The sequence below is a fragment of the Gigantopelta aegis genome, chromosome 14 (genome assembly GCF_016097555.1).
Source record: "Gigantopelta aegis isolate Gae_Host chromosome 14, Gae_host_genome, whole genome shotgun sequence".
Classification (NCBI taxonomy): Eukaryota; Metazoa; Mollusca; class Gastropoda; order Neomphalida; family Peltospiridae; genus Gigantopelta; species Gigantopelta aegis.
The window spans coordinates 31,552,408-31,577,912 of NC_054712.1; the positions used below are offsets into that span (position 1 = coordinate 31,552,408).

Sequence of the window (25,505 nt, forward strand, 5' to 3'; positions counted from 1 at the left end):
ACTTTTGTTTTATTTTACCAAAGTGTACAACATGCGAGTTGAGCAATCAATTCCGTCTTTCTTGTGACATCATTGTACATATAATTTCGGGATCTGGATTTAGAGCACAGACCGGAGATGCGATTAGTCGTAGGATCGACCGTCTTTGGTGGACCAATTTGTTTTGCCTGTTCCAGACATTGCGTCCCGGCTGATATATAAATGACCTTGGTATTTGCTGTAATATATGTGGGGAAGTGCATATTGAAACGTGCGGCTAAGACCCTCGCTAGGACTTGAATACCCTATGTATAAGTTGTGGCAATTTTAAACTGACAGATCCTAGTTTTTAAACACTATGGCATATTTTTCACTATTAGAACCGTTTGTGATAACTGAAATCATACTTTACTAATATTTTATTGTTTAGATTATCCATTTCCGTACATCTGAAGTGTTTCTGTTAGTTTTAACATCACAAAATGCATTTAAAAAAAATATTTTTAAAAACGCACGTGCGTCTGAGAAGTAACTGTTATGGAATCGAGGGTTATTCTGTTTTTAAGGGTATTTCACACTTTCAACCTCACAAGCACTTGTTCACTCTGTTGTAAGTTTATCGAAATGTGTTGCAAATGTATATATTAGCTAAACTTAGTGTCTATTTTTACGGGCTGGAACTAGGGTCTGTGCCTTTAAGACGGGGGGGGGGGGGGGGGAAGGGGGGGAACGGGAAACAACAACAACAAAAAACAACCCCGAAAGGAAAAGACAGAAACAAATACAATTCACACGGTAACATCATTTTATATCTTCACTTGTTTTAATTGACGAAAAATCATTGATTAAATCATCTATACATTATTGCGCTTTTTTCCTCTTCAGTTTTAATCACAGGCTAGCTCTGATGACTTCCGTGATAATGAACAGTTCGACCCCGGAATAATGATCACGTGACAGGATGTCTCCTTATACGTCAGCTAGCATCATGTGCTGAGATGTACCGCGTCGTGTGGTATTTGAAACTCTTCTGAGATAGTTAAGTCGTGTTCGCCATCTTGTATTTCGTCATCACTATCGCTGCAGGTGACTGCTTCCGTTTCAGCGCGCGTGCGCTCTCGGATTTCATCGGGTGAGGCTTGCACTATTTCCACGTTTCCGGCCAGACTGTCTACTATATTGGGGTGAGGCTTGTGGACCCGCTTCATGGGAACTCTGCTATTCAATGGGAAAGTCTCGATAAATTGAGCAACATATGACTGACATCCTCGAGGATCATGACTTCCTGTGTCGCTTGGGCCATTCCAAAAACACGCCTGCGACCTTGGCAGAGGTCTCTGTTTATTGACTTTTATTTCCGCTAGCATCCAGTCCGAAAGTTCGTCTGAAAAATACTTGGAAAAAGTCTGCGCTATTTTCCGTTTTGATCTGATCATTTTCATTTTGACGACGGTATTTTGGTGTAAGAAGACCTTGATGGCTTTCCATACTCCGTGGAATACAGGGCTGTGGTTAATACAGAGTACCATGCCCAGTCTCTCCGGATAGTGATTGGCCAGAATCTGGGTTACGCCGTAGCCTAATTTGGGGTTACATGAATTTAACGTCATACCTGAAAAATAAGAACCATTGCTTATAATACAGCCGTGAAAAAACCCATTGAGGTTAAAGAAGATCATTTACATGCATCTTATTTTTATTCCATGGAATTCTCTTATTGGCGGCATGGGCGGATCCAGGAAATATTTTTAGGGGGGGACCAAAAAAGAAGGGCACATTGACTCGTCAAAAGGGCACCTTACTACAAGTTTTGATATTTACAATTAATATGAATTCCTACAGTTCTACGTCATAATATACTAGCAATAATGAAGTAAATTGGCGTCACTCGCGTTAGAACCTCAATGGGGCCCCATTGAGACTCAATAACACAGACACATATCTGCAAGCTTGCGCATGTACACGAAAATCTTGATTTCATTTATCTACAATATAATTATTGTTTACTTAAAAAAAAAAAAATTCTACAAACAAAAAGGGCACTTGGACATTTTGAGGGCACTTGAACAATTTTTTTGGGGGGACGCGTCCCCCCCCCCCCCCTGGATCCGCCCATGGGCGGCCTAAAATGTTTTAAAAATGGAAGGAAGGAAACGTTTTATTTAACGACACACTCAACACATTTTATTTACTGTTATATGGCGTCGGACATATGGTTAAGGACCACACAGATATTGAGGGAGGAAATCCGCTGTCGCCACTTTATGGGCTACTCTTTTTGATTAGCAGCAAGGGATCTGTTATATGCACCATCCCATAGACAGGATAGCACATACCACGGCCTTTGATATACCAGTCGTGGTGCACTGGCTGGAGCGAGAAATAGCCCAATGGGCCCACTGACGGGAATCAATCCCAAACCGACCACGCATCATACGAGCGCTTTACCACTGGGCTACGTCACGCCCCGTTTTGAAAATGAGACAACGTTCTTACTGTTCCGACACTTAAAGACGTCATGACATTTGCAGGTCTCACGTTTTAGAAATAGAAGGGAATCAATATCTGATGCCAATTCCAATGAGGAATTTTAAACGAGAGCAATTCCACACATGTAAGCAGTAAGCATCGTCACAACAACAACAACAACAACAAAATGAAAAAAACCCCCGAAGAAAGAACAGAAATGAAACAAAACAATGAGGGCGGAGTGCAGAAACACTCGCCACTTTCCACCTTTCAACCATTGCTCGACTGCTATGGAGAGGCCAATTTGTATGCATGTTTAACTGGGTAAAGAAGCCAAAATGGCTTTTAACTACAACCTAATGTTTTGAAAGTATTGTCTATTTATCAAAACAAATCACTTTAAGGATCCCGGTGAAACACAATGGCTACGTCTAATTCACCGGAGACAGTACATGTTGTGTAAACTGGACACTGTCTCTCTCATTCTCTGTCTCTCTTTCTCTCTGTCCTCCTTCTCTCTCTCTCTCTCTCTCTCTCTCTCTCTCTCTCTCTCTCTCTCTCTCTCTCTCTCTCTCTCTCTCTCTCTCTCTCTCTCTCTCTCTCTCGTGGAAATCATCAAGTTAAAATGAAACGAAATGATGACGGAAACTGATACCGTACAAAACAGTATGACAATTATAATTGTACCGGTGCAATCTATAATGAACACCCATGTTGATATGCCCGGCTTCATGGTGATCTTTGCATTTTCAATAAGATATATCACGTGACAAATGGAGTCCTCCATTGTGTTTCGGTGAGTTGCCGCTTGAGCAAAGTTGGAATAAATAACTGGTCGGCCAACCTCGTCAAAACCGACTTGTCTCTGAAACAGTAAAAAATAAATTCAAAATTATAAAATATACAAATTAATAAAATTCAGTTACTTAAAGTCTCACGTCACCATATAAAATAATTGACTAACGCAAACTCGTGCTATTGATATCATATCGTGCTATTGATATTATTGCCTATATTATGACCTCTCCCAAAATCCAGGGCGACCAACTTTCCGGACGTTTCCGGGAAAATTCGGAATTTTGTTCCATATCCAGAATTCCCGAATTTTTATCCTGTTTCCAAAATTTAGGAAATGAGCCCAAGCATCCGGCTTAAATAAATACTAAACATTTTATTACCGTTAAATTAAACGTGGAAACCCGTTAACCTTTACAGCTATAACATGTTTAAAACAACGGTTATACCCAGCTGTCTTCATACAACATACGACTCTTTCGCCCATCTCTTTAATATACAGTGGAATATTGGCCAACCTCTGAACATTCAAACGAAGAATAATACATTATTGGCGACCTAATTTAGCGAGTGAAAAGATATCGAATATCAGCATGCTGTTTAAACTGTTCAAATAAGATGCAAATTAATTATGTATACTGGCTCCCAAAACGACATTGCCTTTTAAAAATAATAATTAAATAACATAAAAATGTCCCGACTTTTGAAAATCATTAAATTTTAATTTGTATATAACAATGTGATAAATATAATATCGTGTTACCCTGGCACTGTCTAATGGTCTGGGGACAATAATAAAAAACAAAACAAAAAAAACAACAAAAAAAACCCCCAAAAACAAACCACATACACCGAACATACAAAGAAAAAAAAAGAAAAAATGTCGTGTTTTCTGGTTAGCTTAGAATGGAAATAATTTAGTTTTCAAAACACACACAGTTCTTTTACGTATGAATTAATATATAACATGTGCATTGTATCGTTAGGCTGTTAATGTAACCAAAAGCGTCCACTTCCGCGTCATTGCATTACTTGTAATCCCGAATAAATCCGATAATGTTCGATGGAATCCGAAGCATCAGTCTTCGCTATCGGTCATTACCAAAAAAAAATTTTTTTTGTGGCGTGTCTTCAAATGATTTTCATCATGACAATGGTTAGAATATTTGGTCGAATTTCCCCTTGTTTACGACGCCTGGAGGGACTGGGAGTGTTCGCGAATAACAACAGCTATAGGATACACGGGTTTGCACTTACCATTGAATGATAGCCCGGCCTGTCATGGCACCAGACACAGTCACTGTGCAGTGGGCGGGTCTTCCGGCGATATTCTATCGTGTTTCTTAGCAGCTTCTCCGCTTCGTCTAGTTTCCAGTCACGTGACTTCAGATATCGTGCAAGACTAAATAAACATTAAAAAAAAAAAAAAAAAAAAAATAAGTTTACAAAATATTTTAGACACTAAAACTCGCTAATACTTTGGATGGAAACCGATACTGCGATGCGAACTCAAGACCCACCAGACTTGGAATAGTGGTTTAGCTATTACGTCACCGAAACCGGTAAAACACATTCAATAGAAAGCAAGGTACGACAGAACAGAATAGAACAGTCACTACAGAACACTATCCGAAGTGGTCAGACTAAGCCCTCATGTACATGTGAAGCTGATGGGGAAATAGCGGGTGTGTGGCATGGATAGTCACAAGAGACAAGCACTAGTCGCGGTCGGGGAGACAAGTACTGGAATGTGGAGGTGGACAGTGAAAAAGGTTGAAATACAAGAGGAGTTTGTAGATCGGGAAGAAATACGATGGATGTCAAAGTAGAGAAAGGAAAGGGGACAGTGAGATAAAAAAGGAGAAGAAAACAAAGGAAAAGAAAAGAAGATAATTGTATACATACAACACAAATATTAAAACACATACGTCAAAATTGCAAATCATATCTCTGTAGTATATACGAACATAAATAGATATACATTAAACAAAATCAATAACAGAAAATGAAGCAAAATGCTATTTATTATGTTAATAAATTCTAGTGTGCAACGATAAATCGGTATACCCCTTGCTCTTAGCGATTTTCCCCCCCAATACATTTCCAGGGGTAGCATGACTCCACCCACTACATATTTCTTTCACCACCGTACAGAACCACATTGCATAATTTCCTGCACACGCGCCTTATACAACCACGCGGTCAGTTATGAAATGAAAAAAAAGATAAAAAAAAAAAAAAAAAAAAATCTAAATAGCTCACGTTTCTTCTGACGTGGCGAAGTCTGGTTCCTCGGGTAGAGGCTCCACATTGCTTATTCTCCGCCTCAACTCGGAAATCAACTGCTCCTTTTCCGAAGCCATGTCTGACAACGCCAACTCCAAGATCTTCGCTCTCCCGCCTTCTAAGTATTACTCCTCAAGAACCGATAAACCTTCAGAAACGAGAAAAACAATTCAGAACGTTTGAAAAAACACGGAGATGATGACATTTCAGTCCTCCTCCACATCCAATCAAAGCTGATGAATATCGTCAGGTTCGTGAGGTCTGAAAAGATACCATTTATAAAAAGTGCATGAAACAGATCCTTTGTTGGTTCCAACAACAAGCTGCTCTATAGGGTGTATACTGCCAAATCAAATCCCACAGACGACAACAGTAACATGTGGCTAAAACTCCTACCTGCAGAGTATCAATCGACATAAACACCCTTGCTGCTAATCGAAAAGAGTAGCCCATGACTGCGGGTTTCCTCTCTCGATATCTGTGTGGTCCTTAACCGTATGTCCAACGCCATATAACTGTAAATAAAATGTGTTGAGTGCGTCGTTAAATAAAATATTTCATTCCTTCCTTCCAGAAAAAAATGGGTGTGACGCTGCTAATTTCTGAGATAACGAATAGCGTCTATGACTACCCTAGTTCCGCACAAAATTTGAGCACTTGTTTTCACAGGTACCCCATACACGTTTCAATCACAAGGCTACTTGACACAGCGGTACTAGATGAAATACAATTGCATACAAATTTTGCTCAGATGAAACGTTTAAAAAATATAAAAATAACGAACACACATTTATCACCAATCACAGAACTGGTGGTGTTAACTTCTCTATTAAAAGTTCGGTGCACCTCGAACTTTGACCTAGCTGGAAGTTATTTGGTTTAGTACTACCTTTAGATATAATAAAACCAAAAGTAAAATGGCTCATTATTTTCTTTCGGCGAACCGCTCTAAATTATGCGTCAAAACCACCATAAGAAATTCAAATTGGCTCTTAAATTCCTACAGATGGTGCATATAAAAGATGCCTTGCTGCTAATCGAAAAGAGTAGCTCATGAAGTGGCGACAGCGGGTTTCCTCTCTCAATATCTGTGTGGTCTTCTGTTTTTACCCCAAACCTAAGACGCGCAGCTGACCGGTGCCTCGCAGCGAGCCGGGCGTTAGAGTAATGCGGTCTTTGACGCTAACTTATTCCATTACACACTACATGTCTTTTGGTGTCCGGTCTCCTTTAACCATGTGTCTGACGCCATATAATCGTAAATAAAATGTGTTGAGTGCGTCGTTAAATAAAACATTTCTTTCTTTCTTAAATTCCTAGGGGAACATAATATTGTAAATTCCACAGCACCAAACCCCCACCTGGCTCGCTACCGACCCCGGTCGGGCTGCACGTGCTCCCTGCCAGTGCGGCCGATCCTGCCTTCTCCCTACCCCTTTCCTCTGTAACGAACGGAATAGTTGGCGTAAGTCAATACTTGCGCCCATGGCTGGCGTGTGCTACAACAGCTTGCCCTGAACGTGCATAACCTGAATTAACCTTATCCTTTTGTTTGTTGCTGAACAGTTAAAGGCACTGTCCAGAGTTTGCTGCCATTGTTGCATGTTTACGACTAACAGATCCTTCTTGATGACTAACATTACATATTAAAGATATTTTCCTGTTTAGAGTATCAGTATCTGTATAAACAAGGTGTTTGTTGTCGTCCTAATTATATTTGGCTAAGCTCAAACAGGGGTTTACCTTCCAACAATTTCGTACGTACAAAAATCCTACACAAAAAATACGAAGTGAAATGAACAATGAATGCTACAAACAATAGTACACGATTGCAAGCACATTGGATATACATACACAGGCATTCGAAACAAGAAAACATATTTAATATGTAATTTGCAAGCACACTGGATATACATACACTAGTATTCGAAACAAGAAAACATATTTAATATGTAATTTGCAAGCACATTGAATATACATACACAGGCATTCGAAACAAGAAAACATATTTAATATGTAATTTCAAACACATTGGATACATACACAGGCATTCGAAACAAGAAAATATATTTAATATGTAATTTCAAGCACATTGGATACATACACTGACATTCGAAACAAGAAAACATATTTTATTTTTTACTATGTAATATTAGTCGCGAAACAGTATCTGTTCGTCGTAAACATCTTACAATGGCTGTAAACTGGGGACAGCCCCTTCAAGAGTAGTCTACGTGGTGACCGTGTGCTTTGTCTGACACTAATCACACGACATCTATTGTTTTTATATTGAGGTGAATATCCAGGGCAGAGTCTTGAATGGATCGATTTATGGTTTTAATTTAATATTTTTTTAACTGGCCTCAAGCCAAAGGGAAAACAATAAGATATTCGATATTTATAAATTTGCTACATTGTTTAAAGTCACTAATCTAGGTTTTCGAGATGTGTATCTTTTCTATTTCGCATAAAATGTACAAGCATAATACTACAAGCACCAGAAGGACCAGACACATTGAACTGAAGAAGGAGAAAAAATAGAAGAAGAAGAAGAAGAAGAAGAAGTAGAAAAATGAGAAGAGGGAGAAAAAGAGATGATTTTAATTAATGAAGCCCTCAACTAAAGTTAGTGCTTTTAATATCGAAATTAACACACGCACATACACACGCACGCACGCACACACAAACAAACACACATGCATACACAAACACACACATATACACACACACAAACACAAACACACACACACACGCATGCACACACAAACACGCATGCACACACACACACACACACACACACAAACACACGCATGCACATACTCACACACACACATACAAACACACACATACACACAGTGGCACGCAGACCCAGTGACATCCACAGCGATACACGCACCCCCCTCATACATACATACATACATACATACATACATACAGAGACAACTACTTCATCCTAATTATACAACATTCAGCTTACCTTCAGGTCCCTTCAACTTAACAAATACAACACGTGAAGAAGAGACGGACCAGACGCTGTTTGTAATCCACTTTCACTAACGACATTACAAGTTCAAACTGTAAGCGCAGAAGTCAATAGTATACCAACTACTGGCATTATCGAGTTAATAGCCCGCCATCCCAGCGTCAACAACAAAACACTGGCGCTAATTCTGTGTCGTCTGCTACACAAATAGAAGCGTCTGCCCACGAGGCAATCCCCCGAGCCAACGAAACGACAGTCTATGACGCGGTTCCACGCACTCCAATTAAATATACCAGAGCTATACCTATAACAATATAACTAGAGGGGGTAGCATAGTAGTAGCAGTTGTAGTATAGGAAATAGAACCAGGGCGACTTAATATAAGGTCGTCTCTACACAGACAAAAACGAAAAAAAAGGCACTTTTAAAGTGACAAACACTAGTTTCTAAACACTTCTGCGTATTTGTCACTATTAGATCCGATTTTTGGTAATTGAACTCAGACATTATTTACGTTTTATTGTTTAGATTATCCATTTGCGTACATCCGAGTGTTTCTGATCATCCTGGGATTTTTAATACCGCGAAATGCATTTTCTATAATTCTTAAAATCGCATGTACCTCTGAGAAGTAACGGTTATGAAGAAGAGCTCAAGTTTATTTACACCCCCCTCCCCCCGTCTCCCCGTTTCAACGCCAGACTCTTGTTTCACTTTCTTGCAACTTTACTCAGATGTGTTACAGGTTTGTAACCAAACATAGTGTCCTTTTTCTGCGACTTTAAACCCTAAAATAATAATCACTTTAACCCAGTTTAGCGATTCCCTCCTCAAGAATACAATGCATCAGAAGAATCGACGTGAATAAAAAGCCCAGTTCCTCACAATGGCCAAAGCTATAGCTTTCAAGTAATAATACACGGCAACAGGAGATTTATTTATAAAACACCGTCGTTTTGAGTCACAATACCAAGCATCAAACAGATAAAGTTCCATGGTTTTAAATGCGACACCAGACACACTAAAACGCCATGGATTTGAATTACAGTACAAGATAACATGAAGGGCATTGCCAACATACATTGATTTTGTATTATTGTGTAAGACACCAAGGAGGGCATGGCCAAAACGCCATTGTCTAGAAATACAATATACTACACCATTCATGATACAACTACACTTAAGACTATGGATTTTAATTATAGTACAGGACACCAAGAACAGCATAGCCAAAACAGTGATTTACAAGTATAATATACTGTATTTGGAATTATATCTAGCTAAGATACTATGGATATAAATTATAATTCAAAGACCAAAAGCAGTATGGCCAACGCAACCCACCCACCCCAACCCCCCAAAAAAAACCCAACAAAAAAAACCCCAACAAAAAAAAAAAAAACCCCTCCCCCCAAAAAAAAACCCCAACAAAAAACAAACAGCAACAACAAAAACAAACAACAACAAACAAACAAGAAAACCCCCACAAAAACCCCATCCACCATGGTCTAAAAGTACAATATACTACATTAGGATTGATATAACTAAAACTCTATGAATTTTACTTACAGGCCTAGTACACGACGCCAAGTAAAACCTGATTAAAACTTCCTTGTCTACAAGTACAATACACTACACCAGGAAAGATTAAGCTAAGACATTACGGATGTGAATTATAGTACAAGACAACACAAACAGCGTTGTGGTCAAAACACCATGGTCTGCAAGTATAAAACACTACACCAGAAATGGCTCAGCTAAAACATCATGGATTTGTATTAAAGTGCTATATACCAGAACAATACAACAAAATCATCATGGCTTTAAACCATAGCAAATCAAGAATCGCACCCAGACTGAGAGAAAGGTTTTGATAAATAGAACACGACACCAAGAAGTGGTCAGAAAAACAATGTTGTCATAGCGAGTAGTACTAAGAGACGTTAAAAGTATGTCGAAAGTGCCGATAAAAGATTCGTTGAAATCTTTAAAATAGTACCTTGTGTGGTTTCAGTTAGCGTTTTCTCTAGTACAAATCGAATAACGGTTTAAAATTATACTTAAAATGTAGATTCTAAAATTATCTAAATTGTATTTTTACTTACATTTCTACCATAAAATGCCAAACTCCTACATGGCAACCATAAATTGCAATAATGGAAAAATCAGCACCAAACGTTTTTCTGGTCTATAAAATATTGTATATTAAAAAGCTATTTCCAAAAATTTATTGTTAAACATTCTACCGTTTATTCTTCATAGTTGTATACGAAGAGTGCAGGTTAAAAGTTTACTGTAAAGGTAAGAACTATTTATCTTGTCGTGAACTATAATTTCAAAATTATTTTATGTTCACTTCTGACGCAAGTTGGTTAGCAAACCTCAACCCCTCACCCCCCCCCCCCCAAAAAAAAAACAAAAAAAAAAACAACCCCAAAAACAAAAACCTCCACAACCCCCCCCCCCCCCACACCAAACAAACAGGAAAGCCCCCAAAACGTCCCCTATACCCACACCCCCAACTACAAACAAAACAAAACAACAAGAAAACAATGAAACGAGCCCCCACCCACCACCACCCACAAAGGGCACTTTCTCCTAAACAAAACAAACAAACAAACACAAAACAAAAAGAAAAAAAAAAAAAAAAAAAAAAAAAAAAAAAATGAGTGAGATAAAAAAAACAGAAGAAGAAGAAATCATTTGTTTGGGACTTATTTTGCCGGATTACGCCATGAATAAATCTTGACAGGGTTTACAAAAGGAACGATCGCGAAACGTGAGATGTCGTAGAATCCAATCTAGCCCGATCACACTCCGCACAGCTTTTGGAGCCAATCGATCGCCAGACACCGTCTTCTATCGATTCAGCGCGGTTTGACGATTTAAACGGAGGATATATACAATAATCACCCCTACATAGGCACGACATTTACACGTTACAACAGACAAAAGCAGAACAAACACTAATAGGCCTGTATCATTTATCATAGGTTTTTCTTTTCAGTTTATTTTTGGTCTTGTTTCTTTACAATGCATTTTCGTGATCAAATCAGATTAGATTCAAGCACGCTGTCCTGGGTACATAATCTCATCTGTCACGACTGTTACTCCAGGGCAGGAAAGAAAGAAAGAAGTGTTTTATTTAAAGACGCACTCAACACATTTTATTTACGGTTATATGGCGTCAGACATATGGTTAAGGACCACACAGATTTTTTTTAGAGGAAACCCGCTGTCTACTCTTTTTACGACAGGCAGCAAGGGATCTTTATTTGCGCTTCCCACAGGCAGGATAGCACAAACCATGGCCTTTGTTGAACCAGTTATGGATCACTGGTCGGTGCAAGTGGTTTACACCTACCCATTGAGCCTTGCGGAGCACTCACTCAGGGTTTGGAGTCGGTATCTGGATTAAAAATTCCATGCCTCGACTGGGATCCGAACCCAGTACCTACCAGCCTGTAGACCGATGGCCTGCCACGACGCCACCGAGGCCGGTTCCAGGGCAGGAGTTAATGGCTGGCCGTAAATGAGAGATAGGTTGATGTAGTGGCCGTACGTCTCCTCATCGAGTAATGGAAGTGTGTTTTGTTTATTGACACCACTAGAGCACATTGATTTATGAATATCGGCTATTGGGTGTCAGTCATTAGGTAATTCTTTCATATAGTCTTAAAGGAAAAACATAACAACCAACGATACATTTTTTTTTCATTAACAGTATATGATCTTTTATATACTTTTCAAACAGTAAAAATACAGTCTACGTTAGAGCCGTTACTGTGAAACGAACCCAACACCTATCAGCTGAAAACAACTACGTTACCGAGGCCGCTTTCCGTATAGTGACAATATCATATATTAAGCATGGTTAGCAAAGTCTTGCTACGTACCTACTTACAAACGTACCTACCTACAACCTACCTGCTTGTTTTCCTACCTACAACTTACCTGCGTCTTTTCCTACCTACAACCTACCTGCCTCTTTTCCTACCAACAGCTTACCTGCCTGTTTTCCTACCTACAGCTTACGTGCCTCTTTTCCTACCAACAGCTTACGTGCCTGTTTTCCTACCTACAGCTTACGTGCCTCTTTTCCTACCAACAGCTTACGTGCCTGTTTTCCTACCTACAGCTTACCTGCCTGTTTTCCTACCTACAGCTTACGTGCCTGTTTTCCTACCTACAGCTTACCTGCCTGTTTTCCTACCTACAACCTACCTGCCTTTTTTTTTGCTACCTACAGCTTACCTGCCTGTTTTCCTACCTACAGCTTACCTGCCTGTTTTCCTGCCTACAACCTACCTGCCCGTTTTCATAACTACAACCTACCTGCCCATTTTCCTACCTACAACCTACCTGCCTATTTTCCTACCTACAACCTATCTGCCCGTTTTCTTACCTACAACCTACCTGCCTGTTTTCCTACATACAACCCACCTGTCTGTTTTCTTACCTACAACCTACATGCCTTTTTTCCTACGTACAGCCTACCTGCCTTTTTTCCTACCTACAACCTACCTGCCTGTTTTCCTACCTACAACCTACCTGCCTGTTTCTCTACCTACAACCTACCTGCCTGGTTCTCTACCTACAACCTACCTGCCTGTTTTCTTACCTACAACCTACCTTCCTGTTTCCCTAACTACAACCTACCTGCCTGTTTTCCTACTTACAACCTACCTGCCTGTTTTCCTACTTACAACCTACCTGCCTGTTTAAAAGAACCATTTTTATTCAGATGAAGATTACAATGCGGTGATGTAATTTTTTTTTTTTTTTACCCTCCCCTCCCGTTATTGAAATATAGCTGCAACCACAGGCGCGTGAGCAGGGGAGGGTTTCGGAGGTCGAAACCACTCCCTGGTCTAGCAAATTTTCTTTTTTTCTCAGTATATTTTGCGGGGGACCATGACTCGACCCCCTATACACATCGATCGCCACAGTCTAGACCCCCAACTGCTAAAATGCCCGCACACCTGCCTGGACCACGTTGTAAAAAAACGTCTACTTGTGAAATAAGTATGTGAAAATGTCTTTATGCGAAAACAGCGCTCGCTTGATGTACGGTCGCTCTAGGATCGATCTCCGTCGGTGAGCCCATTGGGCTATTTCTTGTTCCATCCAGTGTACCACGACTGGTATACCAAAGACCGTTTGTATGTGCTATCCTGTCTGTGAAGTGGTGCATTTGAAAGATCCCTTCCTACTAATGGAAGAATGTAGCGGGTTTCCTCTCTATGACTATATGTCAAAATTCCCAAATGCTTGAACTCCATTTAAGAATTGACCGCAATTATTTTTTGGTTCATGCAAGTATGAACGGAAAAACGATGTGCACCCTGTATGACTCCACATAAAAAAATCATCAAGATATGAACCAAAAAAGTAAGCACCTCTCGGCCAATCAGATTGCCGTAAAGTGTATGGATGCAAAGAAAATTTAATTATTAACTGATGATTAATCAAATTAATGTCCTCTAGGTTTTTTTTATGCGTAGACAAACAGAAGACGATAGACCGATTTAGTATCCGCCTTTGGTCACAACATAAACTGATGCTTGCTCCAGTTCTAAATTTACAAGTATGTACTCTAAAATTGCATATAATATATTGATTGTTTAATATAGTGGATTCTAAAATCTGGTTTCAGTGAAATTGCATATGTAAATGTAATATATAGATTTTTCACTGTGAAACTATTAAAATAACAAAACATGTACGTGGTAAAAATAATTACTGTAGATGTCTTTAAAAAAATGGACCAAAAAAATTAACAAAGCTCGGGAAACTAAAACGAAATAGCATTAATGGATTTTGTGTGAATGGATTACTTTAATTGACAGTTCCATTAATCATTCATAAGAATGCAATATGATATAGATGATTTAAATTACTAACCCACTTTAGTAAACAGCTGTCAATCATTTTTTTCTTGTAAGCGTCGTTCATTTTTTATTTTAATTTAAATTGTATTTTCGTGTTTTTATCCAGTTAAGGTTGAAGTACGTTGTCATGGCACACATACATGTACTAACTGGGCTGTCCCTGAAAGAGAACTCACTGTAGTGAACAAACATCCCTCCCCCATTAAACCGTAAGCACCGGGGTGCGAACCCAGTGCGTACCAGCCTTAAGGGTTAGGAAAAGGAAGGAATAATTTTGTAACGGAGTCTAGACACATGCTAAGCCTCGACTGTTTGGTGTCTAATAATAATTATTTCAACAGTATATAGACAGTAAGTGAAGAAAATATCAAAGTTAAAGTTTATTTTGTTTAACGACATCACTAGAGCACATTAATTAATCATCGGCTATTGGATGCCAAACATTGGGTAATTCTGACATGTAGGAAACCCGCTACATTTTTTTTATTGGCAGCAAGGACAAAACAAACTGCGGCCTTTGACATACCAATCGTAGGGCACTGATTGGAACGGTGAATGTTTCAGGTGGATTCCCAGATACTGTTTCGGACATGTACAGAGTAATCCCCTTCCCATGGCGTCTTGATCTTTGGTTGTTTGTATCATGTCCACCAGTTTTTGTGTGTGTGTTTTTTTTAGTAAACTTTGAAAATCAATGTCAAGTTTCTTTTTTTGAAGAGTATATTTAAAAAAAAATCAATCTCTAAGGAACATGATATTGCTTTGCTGTTGAGCAAGCATCTGATTCAGTCTACACAGTTATGTCCCATTCCAACCAGACTTACACGATAGGTACATTAAAGCTGCAAAATCCAGTAATATTTTTGTAAAAAAACCCAACAACCACCCAAAAGACATGACGACATATTTGTATGTTGTATAAAGTCAGTCAACAATAACCGTTGACAGCGGTAACAAACGAGTATATCTCAAAAATGTAATAGTATGAGTATTTTGCATTAGTAAATTAAATGATGTTATGACATGGCGAGGAGAGATTATCGCTTTAAACACCGTGGAAGGTGATGCCCCGTTCTGACGGAAGCTGCATTTCAAGACACCGACACTAGAACTAAGGTATTCGACAGGGCGGGCCGTAGCTCAGTGGTAAAGCGCTCGACTGATGCGCGGTCGGTCTGGGATCGATCCCTGTCGGTGGGCCCATTTGGGCCATTTCTCGTTCCAGCCAGTGCGCTACGACCGGTATATCAAAGGCCGTGGTATGTGCTATCTTGTATGTGGAACAGTGCATATAAAAGATCCCTTGCTACTAATAGACAAATGTAGCGGGTTTCCTCTCTATGACTATGTCAAAATTACCAAATGTTTGACATCCAGTAGCCGATGATTAATAAATCAATGTGCTCTAGTGGTGTCGTTAAACAAAACAAACTTTAATCAAAGATCTCTTACTACTAGTGGAAAAATGTGGCGGGTTTCCAGTCTTAAGACTATATATTAGAATAATCAAGTGTTTTACATCCAACAACCGATTGTTAATTAATTAATGTGCTCTAAATGATGTTGTTAAACAAAGCAAACGTTAATGCCTTTATCTGGGACCGGTTTTCGGACCGTTAGTTAGCTTAACCAATTTTCTCTAAACTCTTATTTTGTCATACTCTGAACCACATGTCGCATTCACCATAATATGCGACGACGAACAGCCGCTATAATAATTAAACATTATTCTGTAAGTTTTACGCAATCAATTCTTTTTCTTACTGCGATGCCGAATAGGTTTGGCAGCAGCTGGTAATTTGTTATTCTTAAAACACCCATTGCCGACGGCCACGTCCGCGTTACAAAATCGAACACATAACCAATTTGTCACACACGAATGGTTATGCAAGTTGGAAACTCAGTTATCAGTCTGGCGAAAACATACATAACTTTCCCTGCGTTCAGCGACAGCGTGCAGAACGAACGATCGCGATCAGTAGAGCTGGTTCTAGACGCGGCCATTCGGTTTAACGCATAAACGCGACTAGCGAATAGTGTGACACCGAATAGTCGATATACTGGGTGCTCCCCCCCCCCCCCCCCCCCAACAAAAAAAAGGACAAAAAACAACAACAAAGAAACAAAAAAACAACAAAAAACCCAAAAACAAACCCCCAACAAAACCCCCAAAACAACAACAACAAAACCCCCCACATTAGTCAGGGAGCCAGACTTGAAAAAGTGCTCAAAATCAGGTTCAAGGTGAACACTTCTGCTATACTTTTTTATTTTGATATTTTTTAACAGTTTAGATATTCTGAATGAAGGATTGATTGGTCTCCAAATCAATTTCTATTGCAAAGAAAAAGAGAAGTTATCCTTCTGGCATGTAGCCCATAGATTTTGCACATAATGAACCGAATAGTGATTACTTTCAAACTAAAATGTTGTTTTAGGTATTTTAAAACTGAGATGAAACTTAGCATACGTATAGCACATATTATAGGGAACATTTTTAAATTACAAGTAATTAAAAATATATGGCTTGCGGCCATTTTTCAAGATGGCCACTATTAATATGATAAAAGTTTGTTTTTAGCTATAAATATGAAATTTATAAAAACATTTTTATAGCAGATTTGCATGCGGTAAGGTTATCTCATGCAGAATAATGCCACTTTCGTAATTAATTTGTTTTGTAATACTGATAAATTAAACTCGTTTCTTACAAAATTTCCGCAAAACTGCCATTAAAAAAGCCGTGGAGCCTATTTTATCTGGGGTTTTTTTTAGGTACCCCCCCCCCCCCCCCCTCCCGACACAAACCAAAACATATTTCATATTTAGCTACTAAACTAAAATATCCGAAGTATTGTTGTTTTAGTATACTTTATATAATATATAATAACCGTAGCCAATGATCAGCAAATTTAAAGGATTGAATTTTCAAGCCACTTAATGCATAAGAAGACAATAACCAAGGTTTCAACGATACAAAAATTATGAGGGAACTCATTCCATGTTATACAACAGATAACAAAATTAATATTGGTATTGAAATTGGTTATTCCACTTGCCACCCACTGTGTCATACACTCCTCTAATGTAAAGCAACTGGCTGTTCACTTTCTGGTAGTCCGTCCACATATTTACTACCAGACATCATTTTACCAACAGCCTGGATACTTTATGGAATTTAACGAAGATCGCTCCCACATAGCTTAGACGTGATCTTGATTTAGAATGTTTACCATCAATAAAGTATATTGATAACTTTTTTGTGAAAATATAATCCAAAGCAACAGTCAAAGCATTTGAACCTATATTCCTCGAATTTCCTACTGATCTTGAGGTTGTGACAACATCATTGGGTTACTACTAAAGAGAGATCAAAAAAAATTGAGCAAGACAAAGTTGTTATGATTTGTGACCAAATTAGTTATGAAATAGCATTAGCACTTCGGAATACCTGTCCTGTACAGTTTTATGGTATTTATTTTGCCTCCAATTTTCAATGTGCAATAGGATTATTTATGCGAGTAAGCGACATAGAATATAGTCTTGCTCATGCAGAGGTTTGCTTTCCAGGAACTGTCAAAAAGAATCATTCCGGAAGAACTACTTAATTATTAGTATTACTTAATACTAAAGCCACAGAGTGTGGTGTGCTTAGCAATATTTGAGTTATTCTGATTTTCAACATCTGGGTATTGCCAGAAACTTCAGATCTGGGTTTTGTTTTTCAAATCTTGATGAAACTGTTAGTAAAATTATTGATATTTTGGTGAGGAGGATCAAAGTAAGAATAACAGATGTGTTCCAGGGAGATGATATTTCTTAATTTCCTTCAAGTGTATGACCACTCCTTACATAGTTCAAATACATATGTTGTGACAACCCCATGGCAGACTGAGATGTCTTGGTTAAGATGTACAGACGTGGTTACCAATCTGAAGATGTTTATCTATTTTGAGAGAGCAGGTATCTGTCAACATCATGTGATTTAAAGAGAAAACAAGTTGATATACTTAATGGCGGCTGGATAGTTAATGTACGAAGGAATTTTATTGTGATGTGGTTTTCAGGCTACCAACATTGATGTCTTTAGTAGGTACTACAGTATCCAAATACCAGGCCTCAAAGAAGTATTGTAAATGTGTGCCTATTTAGTAAATTTGTGTCTATTTACAGTAATGTTGCTTATACACCATTTTCAGTCTTATTGCCATGGTGCCCTTTGCTAAACAGTATAGCCTGAAACACCTATATTTTGTATAATAATAGTAGACATACACAAATTTGCCAGTTCAGCCAAGATTCACTAACTATATTACAAATACCAAGTGGAGTAAAAACACATCGAGTAAGCAACTATTTCTCGTGTTTAGCCAGTGAACCACTAGTATATTAAAGTCGTTGCATGTTCTATCCTGTCTGTAAAAGATCCCTTGCTACTGATGGAAAAATGTAGTGAATTTTATCTACAAGACTATATGTCAAAATTACCAAATGTTTGACATCCAATAGCTGATGATTAATAAATCAATATGCTCTAGTGAAGTCGTTAAACAAAACAAACGCATTCTGATTAAAATTAGCTCTACTGGGTAGCTAATTTTAATTAGATTGAAACAAACGGTTTTTTTTTGGATAAGCCAAAAAAACAAAAAAAATAAAAAAATAAAGTGAAGACAATTCATGTATGAAGTAGCCATTAATGTGTAATGACGAACAATATTTCATACACTCCTCTAACTTGGCATATCACATTTAACGGCAGCTCATCACACTTTTAAACTACCCAGAATATAGGCTACGGTATATCATATGTTCTAGCACACGCCAAGTGTCGTATACGAAAACAGACTTTTTTTATTACATACGGATTTATCGCAAAAGGTGTGTTTCATTCTCTGATAACCTCAGGAAACCGTGTATTACAGCAGATGTTGCCACTGTGCGTTAAAGAGGACGTTCAACAATTATTTAACACAAAATCTAGACATTTTGTAATGTTTGGTAATGCTAAAGGCGATACTACACGATACGAGTGCCTAGTACAAGAATAGCTATTCTCGCACAAAGCCTTAAGACTAATCCCTCTAAACACCCCCCCATATTTTCATTGTTACCAACAGTATTCGGGTTTCTGTTCGTATTTTTGTTTCTTTGCAAAGAAGGTGTGTGTGTGTGGGGGGGGGGGGGGGGGGTTCCGGGGGTCACCTACACACATCCCCTGCTCCAAGCGAAATTTCTTTTTTTAAATATATTTTTCCAGTCAAGATCTCCCAACCCCTGCATAAATTGCTTCACACGCAATAAATAAATATGACACATGGTTTTGGAAAAGTTACGCAACTCTTAAACACCCCTTCCATCATTCCGTTTTGTAACGATTTTCATACACTCCCCCCCTCCCCACACACACACACCAGAGCGTCGCTTAAACGTTGAACGGTACCATATGGCTACATTTGGTCCAAAGCGAGCTGACATTAGATACATTACACTTATTTATGGCTCTGTATATTAAGAGCATATTTGACTTCATTAACGCATATCATAAAACATTAACTATTATATATATATATTTAGCATACACCGATATCCATTAAAAACGCACTACCGAATCTTCAGTTATTTCTATTTCTGCTATCGACATGACATTGTGTGGGTTTGCTGTAAAGCACAAAATAACCCTAACCCATGTAAACAATTTTGGGGTTATTTATTGCCTTCCAGAATAGATATACAAATTTACACCTAGTTACACAAATTCACTTAAATGCATATTTTTTTTTTCATTTTATATCCTTTTTACAATGACCAATCTGACTGGTGCGTTTCCAATGAAGTTGGGTATAGTTCACAAAGGGTAACCAACATACGTAGTATGACAGACACGATCTCCTGCATGGTGAATTTAGGCCAATTAACATCAGCTGTCACCGAACTTCACACAGATTCAGTGATTGCCCGCTCGTCCAGTATAGCAAATGAATAACACACAGCAAGCAATTACCCTCCCTCCCCTAGAATACAACGTAACAGAAGGATCTGTCCTGAAACTACTTAAAATAAATCTTATTTCCACGATGTATGTGCGTGCGTGTTTTGTTGTGTTGTATTTGTATGTGTGGTGTGTGTGTGTGTGTGTGTGTGTGTGTGTGTGTCTCCCTCTCTCTCGCTCTCTCTCTATCAAAGGCCGTGGTATGTACTACCCTGTCTGTGGAATGGTGCATATAAAAGATCCCTTGCTGCTAATCGAAAAGAGTAGCCCATGAAGTGGCGACAACGGGTTTCCTTTAATATTATCTGTGGTCCTTAACCATATGTTTGACGCCATATAACCATAAATATAATGTGATGAGTGCGTCGTTAAATAAAACATTTCTTTCTTTTTTTATGTATGTCACATACTCAAATACACACACATAATACACATGTGTGCGTTTGTACGTGTGTGTGCGCGCGCGTATTTGTGTGTGTGTGTGTGTGTGTGTGTGTGTGTGTGTGTACACGCGCGCGTGTGTATTTGTATGTATATTCAGCTCACTTTCGCTCGTTAGAATCGGATTATTTTGTTTAACAACTCGCTGCAAGATAACAGTGTTATCCTCCGACCACTCGTGTACTATTCTCCATAACCCGACCACTTCATCACGTGTCTCACTCTCCAACCATTTCCGCCACAACACAGTCGTGTAGTAATACAGCTTATATAACATGCTAATTTCTAATTTATATACACGTGACGTCAACGCGAATTTGCATATTTATACATGCACATGAATTCATTCGGAAACGTTGGAGGACGTCTCTACTATAACACATACAATAACACATATTAGGTAACAACTGTAAGTAAATGATGTACGATGTTATTATTTATGTGAAACAGCCATTAGGAAACTCATTTCAGATGATCAATACATCGCATCCCATGCCTTCCACAGTATCTACCCCTGCGCATGCTGTAACCTCACCGTGGTGCAGGGGTGTAACATTCTCTTTGAGAATGGCCAATACAGCACAAATTGAAGTTTAGAGTAAAATTCGGTGTCCGTAAAATTCTGTGATATTTGTATTTGTATTTTTGCACAGTTCTTTACACTGTTTTTGTTTAAACCTCGAATTTTTATATTGATGTTGATCATCACTTTATTTATTTGCATTACCATAGTTTGACACCCAATAGCCAATGTATTTTTCGTGCTGAGGTGTCGTTAAACATTCATTCATTCATTCATTCCCACAGTATCTACATACGTTTGTTTTGTTTAACGACACCACTAGAACACATTGATTAATTAATCATCGGCTATTGGATGTCAAACATTTGGTAATTCTGACACGTAGTCAGAGGAAACCCGCTACATGTGTTTTCTAATGCAGCAAGGGATCTTTTAAATGCACCTTCCCACAGACAAGAAAGCACATACCACGGCCTTTGACCAATTGTGGTGCATTGGTTGGAACGAGAGAAAAAATCCAATCAGTTGAATGGATCCACCGAGGTAGTTTGAACCTGAAATGCAAGCACTTCGAGCGAGCACTCAACCGACTGATTTAAATCCCGCACCCCCCCCCCCCCCCCCCCCCCCCCCCAGTATTTAGAGATGCGAATACAGCGAGTAATATGTCATCTGGAGAGTTATATCAAGTTTGTATTTATTGACCGTATTATTATTAGTCACGGCGGGATTTGCATGTAGCATGTTGGCCATACAAAAGAACTTTATAGCAAAACCGCAGCGCGTGACTGCAACAGGTGGTCTGGCATTGGAAATATATGTAATTGTTATATCTACATTCGTCCCGAAATTAAAGAGACAGATTAATAATTCTTTTTGACACGTCATTTCCATTTATTTTATTATTTGTCCCACTGTTCCAGTGTGGTGTAGACTGTCAGAGGTACGATGTGCCGTGGGATCGAATCCTCTCAGTAGATACATCCATTGTGTTTGTCTCGCTCATAGTTTTCATAATACAGACTAGATATATTTTGTTATCTCTGTAGCTGACACACGTTAGTCAACTCATGTGTGGGATTCTTCTCGGATCTACCTTTTTAGTATGACAGTCATCGAAAGGAAATTCAACAACACTCCCCCCTTACCCCCCACAAAAAAACCCCCAAACCCCAACAAAAACACAACAAAACAACAACACCCCCCCCCACATACCCCACCCCCAACAATACACCCCCCCCCCGCCAAGTGGAAGAATCCCATTTAAATAGAAATGAAACGAGAATTGGTCTTTAATAAATTGTTTGATAAATTCAGCTTCAAATGCAGATGCCATTAAACTTTCTTTGACATTTCAAATACAAATGGAGATACAACCCCACTCCCCCCAAACCCCCCCAAAAACCAAACAAAAACAACAACCCCAAAACAAAAAACCCAACAAAAAACAAACACCCCCCCCCCAAAAAAAAAAACCCAATCCCCCAAAAATCCCCAACAACAACAAAAAAACAAAACACCACCAAACAATATCGACAGTGCGAAGTAATCGTTAAGTGATAATGTTTTTAACTGCACACGAAATGTCACACTGGGTTTAATTGTCTCTGCGTGTGTCTGTGTGATACCCACTCTCAGTTTCTGTATGACTGTCACGCTGGAATAACAAATGTCAAATATTTCAGCCGACCTAGACTGTCTGGAAGAAGTGTTCGCAGAAATCCATAATTCTGACAAATGGGCAACAGATGCAGTGACGGATCCAGGCTTTTTCTTAGGATGGGGTGCAAATAAAAAAAAGGCACTTGCCGGGGAGTCAAAATTTAGCTTTTTTTCCCCGATGAAGCAAAAATCTAAGGGCAGATCCAGGGCTGAGTTCAGCCAAACCGAACAGAAAAATACGTCCGCTGAACTGGTTTATGCGCTTCACGGTAAACAGAATGACCATGTCAGGAACCAATCAAATAGTTAGCGAACGTTAGCGAAACGCTTGCGTCCTGAACTCTGAGCTGGTCTTTACTTGGGAGGAGACATAACTATAATTATTACCCATATCTTTAAAACTATCTTGGTATATATCAAAGTGATACGTCCCACTAGAACGCCAAGTGGGATGTAACACTTCGACGTCACACGATGACGTTGTAGATTGGCGCACTACAACCATACAGGAACGCCAACCAAAAGAGTTGAGTGATATAAATTAAGATCGATTATGGGTAATAAATAGGATATTAAACTCGCTACCATTTCGAATCATGTTTATGTCCCTCGTGAAATAATTTCAATTGTCACTCACTAAAGCTCGTGTCAACTGAAAATTATTTCATTCGGGACATAAACATGATACGAAATGGAAGCTCGTTTAATATCCTATAAATGATGATGATGATGATAATAAAAATAAATAAATAAATACAAAAAAACCCAACCTAATAATAATGAAAAATCAGGGTGTCAACATTCATAACACTGAAACAGATTCGGTGGCGGACTCTGAACTTTATTTGATAAGACATGCAACTGAAAGAAAAATGGCATTTATCAGTGTAAAGTTTAGAATGTTATATAATGAAACAAAAATTCATAACACCAAATATGGGCTACAGATTAGCAACAAGAAATCTTTCATATTCACTTCCCAACACACACAAAAATGCAGCGGGTTTTCTGCGATAACCACGCGTCAGACTTGTCAAATGTTTGATATTCAAATAGCCGAAAAATAATCGTGCTCTAGTAATGCCGTAAACAAAACAGACTTTACTTTGCCGTATTATATTAAAAACTATGCTGAATTGTCATTAAACAAATATTCATTTAAATCCCTAGTCAAAGAAGCGTGTTTAAGGCAACTATAGCAGACCAGTCAAGCTATAAAAGCGAACTCTGCTTATAAAACCTGCGCAGTTAAGACTCGGTATAAGACTGGATTGCATGCGTGCGTGCGGTCCGAATGATAATTGACAACATAATGTTGAGACTTGATTTACAACAACAAAAGGTATCAATGTACTTGTACAACAACAATTAAAATAAAACTCAGGGTTAATTTAACTATGCTTTGAACAACTGGGCCCAGATTGATAAAAATCACAAACTAAATTGAATTTTCTTAAAATTGTTAACAGAGCATTTTATTTATTTATTTGTTATTTACTGGATTTAGCTTTAGCAGGGTGGAATACAGCCTTTTAAAGAACACACGCAGGATACGTTCTTTTGATTAGAATACAAGTTTCTGCATATTCAGCAGGCCTGTGAAATTAGACTCTTTTTTTTATAGCCAGCCGGGCTAGTAAATAAAACAAATTTACTAGCCCGCAGATTTTATCACAAGCGCGATGTTTTTCCTCAAATCTTATGACCACTTTCATTTGCCATATATAAAACAAACCATTCGTCAGCACAGTTTTACTCAAAATTGTGGGTCGCCCTATGGGCTAGTGGGTTTTGATATTAATTCGCCCGGTATGTTTTTTTTTTTTTACCGTTTAGGACGACCAGAAACACATTAATATTCTAAAATATAATTAAAAAATAAATATATATACATGTATTAAAGGCATACTGTCACAGACTGAAGGACCGTATTTCTCTAAAAATGGATAATAAATAAAAATTACATTAATTGTTGGAAACCAAATCTAGCTGTCGCATCACCTTTAACTGAACCATGATGGAGTGAAATCTAAGTAAATCAAAATTTTAGTATTTGACTTATGGACCATTGCCATAATTCAATTATTTTTTACAAAATATCATTAATAAATGGGAGTACGGTGGTTATGAAGATGGTTGAATAAAGTACATGTAGGAACAAATCAAATTATATTTCTTCAGATAATACTTTGTTAGACCATTAAATAGGTCAGTGGTCTGTGACAATATGCCTTTAATATTGTATATTGTTTTAATTTGAAGTTGTAGATGATAAAAAAAAAAGAAATCTGATAATTGTCTATAACATTTTAACAATGCCAGGAAACTAAGTTTAACGTGGAAAGCTAAAATAAACTGGCTTACCTTCGTGTCTCTGGGTCCCAGTGTTATCTTTTTAACGATTTTTAAACCATCGGACGTAGACACACACCTGTTACGAATGAGCAGACGTCAGCTGTTCCAGCCGCTAGCTGGCAAAATCAA

At 38.4% G+C, this 25,505-nt stretch overlaps 1 protein-coding gene across 2 annotated transcripts; it reads right to left on the reverse strand.

The window, feature by feature from the left end:
- Positions 1 to 770: 770 nt before the first annotated feature.
- On the reverse strand, positions 771 to 25,505 carry LOC121388434 (phosphatidylinositol transfer protein 3-like). 2 transcript variants are annotated; one of them, XM_041519749.1, is made up of 5 exons: positions 25,386 to 25,505; positions 5,506 to 5,677; positions 4,501 to 4,645; positions 3,136 to 3,313; positions 771 to 1,591 (listed from the first exon to the last, which is right to left on the reverse strand). In XM_041519749.1, the coding sequence occupies exons 2-5, from the start codon at positions 5,604 to 5,606 to the stop codon at positions 966 to 968; spliced, it is 1,050 nt and encodes a 349-aa protein (XP_041375683.1). In that variant the 5' UTR covers positions 5,607 to 5,677; positions 25,386 to 25,505; the 3' UTR covers positions 771 to 965. The 2 variants fall into 2 exon arrangements, with proteins under 2 accessions (XP_041375683.1, XP_041375682.1); XM_041519748.1 differs by lacking the exon at positions 25,386 to 25,505 and adding an exon at positions 8,507 to 8,718.